Consider the following 5,886-nt stretch of genomic DNA (forward strand, 5'->3'; position numbering starts at 1 on the left):
GGTTTCCACTGATCAATGGTTCACAAATTATTTATCGAACTACTATACTTCCGTTAATTATGATCAGCTACCTAGCTAGCTATCGATCAAGAGTTAATATCCGTTTCACTCTTCATATACATAACCAAACCAATAACCTCAATATATATAATAACTTAACACAAACGATAGTTATAATTTACAAAGTACTAAAACTAACCTTGATCGTGGTAAGTATAATTTACAAACAAAACAAATCAAATTAATAATACACATATTTGTATTCATAATATATGAAAAATTGCTACTCATTTTGGTTGCAAGCAAGCATATTATGCATGTATTAATTATTTACAACTAATTGATGGATCACTGAATCAAGCTAGCTAGCTAAGCTTGATGGATCGGAGTAATTAATTAATTAGAGGTCCATAAGATGAGCTGCCATACCCTTTGCCCATCTGATATTGTGACATCAACCGACGGCTGGGGTTAAAGGGACTGCATGACCCATACACGAAACTCCATCCGAGTGGCTGCACTTTAGCCTCCATTTCAGCTAACACCTTGTGGAACAGATCCGTATCGCAGGCCAGTGTTATGGGGCCATCAGGATTGTATCCGTATTCGTTTTCTGCATCTTCAAGAAGCATCTTGAACATAGGATGATTAACATACTTTGTCTTGAGGGTAAACCTTTGTTTTTCGGGTCCCACATACACCGGAAAATACCCTTCGGGTGTCATCAATTTCTTATCCTTATTTGTCTCTTGATGATCATGCAAAGATTTGCCACTCGGCCGGCCGCTAGTAGTAATGGAAAAGGTTTGACACCGATTCCATGTCTTTACAAGAATGTTTTTCTTTTCCTTATTGTCGTCCACCGTTCTCATCAATATACGTATACTGTACTAGCTAGTAAACTTTTTACTAAATGGATACATATATTAAGAAATCACGTTTATATATAGGGTGAAATATAAGTATTAATTAAAAAATTGAAACAATTAAGTTACCCTCTCTATCGTAGGCCAAAAAAACAAATTAAGATGGATTGTGTTCCGGCAGCTTGGTGTGCTTTGATACCCATGTGCATGGTGGATGACACAAGCTAGCTAGGAATTGAATTAATATGAATGGAGGAGTGCTTTGGTTTATTATTATTGAAGGTTTTATTAATGTCATGGAAATGGTTGAGAATGATGAATTTTTATACAGGCCGCCTATAGGTAGAAATTAAGAGTTGTTTGAATTAAGTTAAGAGCTGAACTGGGTAAATCTATCTGAACGAATACAAGGGAGGGCTATATGTCTAAACTACATCAACGGCAACTTAGCTAACTAATTAATTAATTAATTATACTACTCGTATTATTTAATTTCATAGTTGTCAACGCTCGATCTAGCTAACCGCCGTTTCTCCACTTTACCTGGCTAATTATTATTTTGTTTATTCATCACCAACTATATATGTATTATATATATACAACATATATATTTCAACATGGGATTTTTTTATAGTTACTTTTTAGTATAATTAACAAATGGGCCGCTACGGGTTAGAATTGAACCTGCTTTCACGTTAGTTCAGGTGATCAATAGTTATATGCGATGTATCTCAAAAACTAAGAATGCATTCGACATTATTTAAGCTTTGTTCCTGACCTGAAGAAAAAGTATTAATTACTTCTCAAGTGGGACTATATAAACTTTAGTAAATATGTCATGCATGTCATCATAAGAAATTTTTGTCAGAAACAAATATCTGATGGGTTAAGTTGTATACTTATACGTACACCACTGATTTAGAGTTACCATTCGAAACCTTTTGTAACACGTATAAGTTGATATTCGCATATATTCAAAATTAAACATCCTAATTATTATTCCTAATATTTGAATGAGTATATATGCGCGCATAACAAAATCACTTAATATTATGTTATGTGATTTAATTAGTGGCAGGACCCAAAATCACTTAATTAGTTTATCGTTGGCCTTATGTTGACATATAATATCGATACCAACTAAATTGTTACGATTTTAGCGATCTTTTATGTTTTTTTGTATTTTTTTAATAGTTTTTAATAGTTTATGGCACTTTGATAGTTTTAATTTATCATATAATTGCATTAGTACGTCTTCATGAATTTTATTAATTATTATAATGATCTTTTGAAAGTTTAGGATTTGTTACATTAACGAGTATATCATATTTGTTTGACCCGTGACATTAATAAACAATACAAATTTTTTTAAAAAGATTACATCACATATGAATCTAACGAACCCGTAACCCGGACTTTAAAGTAACAAAGGGTGGTATTCAGAAAAAAATAAAATAAAAAATAATGGGTGGTATTAATTTAGAAAAAAAAGGGGTGGTATTCAGAAAAAGAAAAAAGAAAAAAATGATATCCAATATCGGTTTTTTACAAGTTCAACATTTAGAAGACATAGTTTTCTTCTAACAATATGTTATTGTGTCTTTGAGTGAACTATTAGGGGATTTTTATTTTACTAGGGTTTGAGGAGGCATTTTATATTGACCAAGTTAAAACACATAGTTTAGTTCCTTCATTATAATATTCGATGTACACTTTAAAAAAAAAAAAAAAGAGTAGTGGGGAAAACAAGCGGACATGTAATCTACTCGCATAATCAATCAAGACTCGCGCCAATATTTCTAATTAAGTGCGTGAACCCTGCTCGTCAAATTGCAATCATACGATCCCCTAATTAGCTCTTTGGGAAAAAAATAAGCTGCCGATTTTGAATAGAGTCACTAGTAATTTTAATACTAATATAATATAGTTTTTTAAAAGTTAATTAATTGATCAACGTGATATCTCAATTTATCACATACATTTGCAACCATTTGATGAAGGCATTATCGGCTCTTGTCATATGTATTGACTGATAGTTTATGAATATGTACGTTAAAAATTCTTAAGATTTGTCTTAAATTTAAACATTCTTGCAACCATTTGATGAAGGCATTATCGGCCTTGTTCGTGATTCAGGACAATATCAACTCTTGCTATACCCTTTGTTCTTGACCATTTAATGGGCCGTAATCGGGACATTCCCAACATTATGCCATCTCATTCAAACTAACTTTTGGACGTTGTGGAAGAATGACAACCTCTAAGTATTTCTATCTCAAAGAAATCAAACCAGCTGATGCCATCTTCGACAACATATATAGTTCTCTTTTTATTTTATTTTTAATTATAAATTGAACTCACTTGGCTTGATTGACAGATTGATCATTTATCTTGCTATATGTCTAAAATTTGTAAATTTTCAGGACCTTGCTAGCTAGGTTATGTAATAAAAATTAATAACTTAAACTTAAAATGAAAATCTGGCAGAAATAATAAACATTAAAAAAGTATGTAAGAGTTCTTTTTGGAAAAAAAATCCTAAAAAGTACAGCAATATATTTCAAATAGTATGTCTTTTCCAAAAGGGTATGATTGTCAATTGTTAATATCTACTCCGTATTTTATAGTTATAAAGAATTATAAAGAATTTTGTTGTTTTAAATTGATTATCTTTAATGATCATTAGGGTAATTTTGATATATTTCAAATTTAATGATGATATTTTTGTTATTTAAAATTTAGTTGGGTATACATGATATTTGATTATTTTCAAGGTTATCAACAACATATATAAAGTTATCTTTTATTTTTTTAATAATAAACTATGAGGAGTATTCTGTCTGAATTACATCAATCCCAGTCTACTTCGTCTTATAACGTGTAACACTTGATGATCAATTTTGTGTAATTGCTTTTTGTGTAACAAATTAAAGATGGTTACAACTTGTAATGGTTGAAAATATTTACGAGTCGCCATTGATGTTGTCAATTACTTAATCATTGCCAGCGTTGGGTGGGATTTTATTTTCCTCAATCAATAAGTTTCTGATATATGTGTAAGTTGTGGTGTCGGTGACCGTCGTTGCTGAAGGATGGGGTGGTCGGAGACGATGATGATGATGTGTAAATTACAATTACACATATCCTAAAATAAAGAGTGGTCCTAAAATAACTCATAAGTACCTAGGAATGAATGTGTAATTATAGTAAATAAATTTAACTATTACGGAGTATTATCTTAAACATTCGCTCACATAAAAACAAAGTTTATTGCCTAGCTAAAACCATAATAAACTACTTATTCTCATACACTATCTCTTATGTAATATAATATGTTTTTTTTAGACGGCATGTAACATGTTTTTTATTGACTTTTTCAACGAACTTACTCTTTATCCCATTTGTGACAATCTCATAAAATGATAAAATGATCGAAATGAAAAATTCGCGTTCGTTTTTATTAAACTAGTTTTTTTTTTCCCGAATTGCTTTGAGATTATAAATCGACTTTGATCGAACTCAGTAATATTAGATTTATAATTCATGAAGTGTATAGGTTTTATAATCCATATATTTTCATTTTCATTCAAAAATTCATAAGCATAGTGGGTCTAAGTTTAAAATCAACACGTACCTCCTAAAAACTTAAGAAATAAGATATGGATAGTTTCTTTTGATTACCAAGTTTATCATTTTGGGATTTAGAACCCAATGAAGAACCCTGGAGCCCATATAGAAATACTACGAAGAAAACAGAACAACAAATTAAGTAGGAGATCGGAGTCATTAGTATAGGTAATACAAACTAGTATGTATGTATATATTGTGATATGATATGTAATTCGAAAACAAAAATGCATTACGTACAATTGCATACTATATTAATACTTGGTAGACTACTATATAGGTTTATTCAAAGGACTTCAAAATCAAAGCAAACATATATATATAAATACAAGAGGAAGCTAGCTTGTATTATAATTTTCACATCTTCTTAATTAATTAATCAAGCTCGAAGGCCTTAAAACTTCATAAGAACCATACCCTTTACCCAACTGGTGATCTGCACCGTGGTTTCCAACTCGACGGCTAGGAGTAAACGGGGTGCACGATCCATACGAAAAGCTCCACACAAGTGGTTGCACATCTTTAGCCTCCATTTCAGCCAACACATTAAGGAACAGATCCACATCACATGGAAGCATGATTGGGCCATCAAAGTGTGTGCCATATTCAGATTCAGCATCCTCAAGAAGCATCGTGAACAACGGATGGTTCACGTATTTTGTCTTGATAGCAAACCGTTGTTTTTCTGGCCCAACGTAGACTGGGAAGAAACCTTCGGGTGTCTTTTTCTTCTTATTTTTCATGTCCTCTCCACTCCATGATTTGCTTTTCATCAAACCAGTAACGCTGTCGTCATCTTTCTTGTGGTGGTTGAAAGATCGACACCTTTTCCATGTCTTGGCGAGAAAGTTCTTTTTTCCATTATCGCGCTTCACTGATTCCATAGTCCGAGCCACTAAGACAAATGATATTTTCACACACGCACGTATCAGACGACGACCCTGATGATGGAAGTTGAATCCACAACTTTTTTGAAAATGGACTAGTATGCTGCCTTTTATACGGGGTTGTCTAAAAAATAGTTATACAAACTAAGCAAGGATTTGATTGATGATTTGATTTGATTGATGATTTGTAATTAAATAAATGGAAAAGATGAATCTATCCTCTGTCGTAGGCTAAATCAAACATAGATCTGGTACCAGGTTGTGTTTTGATTGCCATGATGAACATTTGGGAATGAATTATGATTGAGAATAAGGTCATGGGGGGGTTTGGATCGATGGGTTGTATTTGGTCTTTGAAAAAATGGAAGGGATTTTATAGAGTAGTAAAGAGTTGAAGAATACGGGTTGACAAAAATAACCCGTTATTTCGAGTGGCATGACCTCATATAACTCCTGTTATTGCCTAAAATATTGTTTTATTTTAAGTATTGTCAACTCTCCAAGTC

General features: G+C 32.1%; 2 protein-coding genes across 2 annotated transcripts; both read right to left on the reverse strand.

The window, feature by feature from the left end:
- Positions 1-392: 392 nt before the first annotated feature.
- Positions 393-872, reverse strand: LOC122588317 (indole-3-acetic acid-induced protein ARG7-like). Its single transcript, XM_043760427.1, has one exon. The coding sequence runs from the start codon at positions 870-872 to the stop codon at positions 393-395; it is 480 nt and encodes a 159-aa protein (XP_043616362.1).
- A 3,992-nt stretch (positions 873-4,864) lies between these two features.
- Positions 4,865-5,377, reverse strand: LOC122588318 (auxin-induced protein 10A5-like). Its single transcript, XM_043760428.1, has one exon. It carries the CDS (start codon positions 5,375-5,377, stop codon positions 4,865-4,867), a length of 513 nt encoding a protein of 170 aa, XP_043616363.1.
- Between the last annotated feature and the right edge of the window lie 509 nt (positions 5,378-5,886).

Source organism: Erigeron canadensis, chromosome 2, assembly GCF_010389155.1.
Source record: "Erigeron canadensis isolate Cc75 chromosome 2, C_canadensis_v1, whole genome shotgun sequence".
NCBI classification, from domain to species: domain Eukaryota; kingdom Viridiplantae; phylum Streptophyta; class Magnoliopsida; order Asterales; family Asteraceae; genus Erigeron; species Erigeron canadensis.

Bases quoted from the DNA above. Each gene is read 5' to 3' on its own strand.
- LOC122588318 (XM_043760428.1), bottom strand. From the start codon at position 5,377: ATGGAATCAGTGAAGCGCGATAATGGAAAAAAGAACTTTCTCGCCAAG.
- LOC122588317 (XM_043760427.1), bottom strand. From the start codon at position 872: ATGAGAACGGTGGACGACAATAAGGAAAAGAAAAACATTCTTGTAAAG.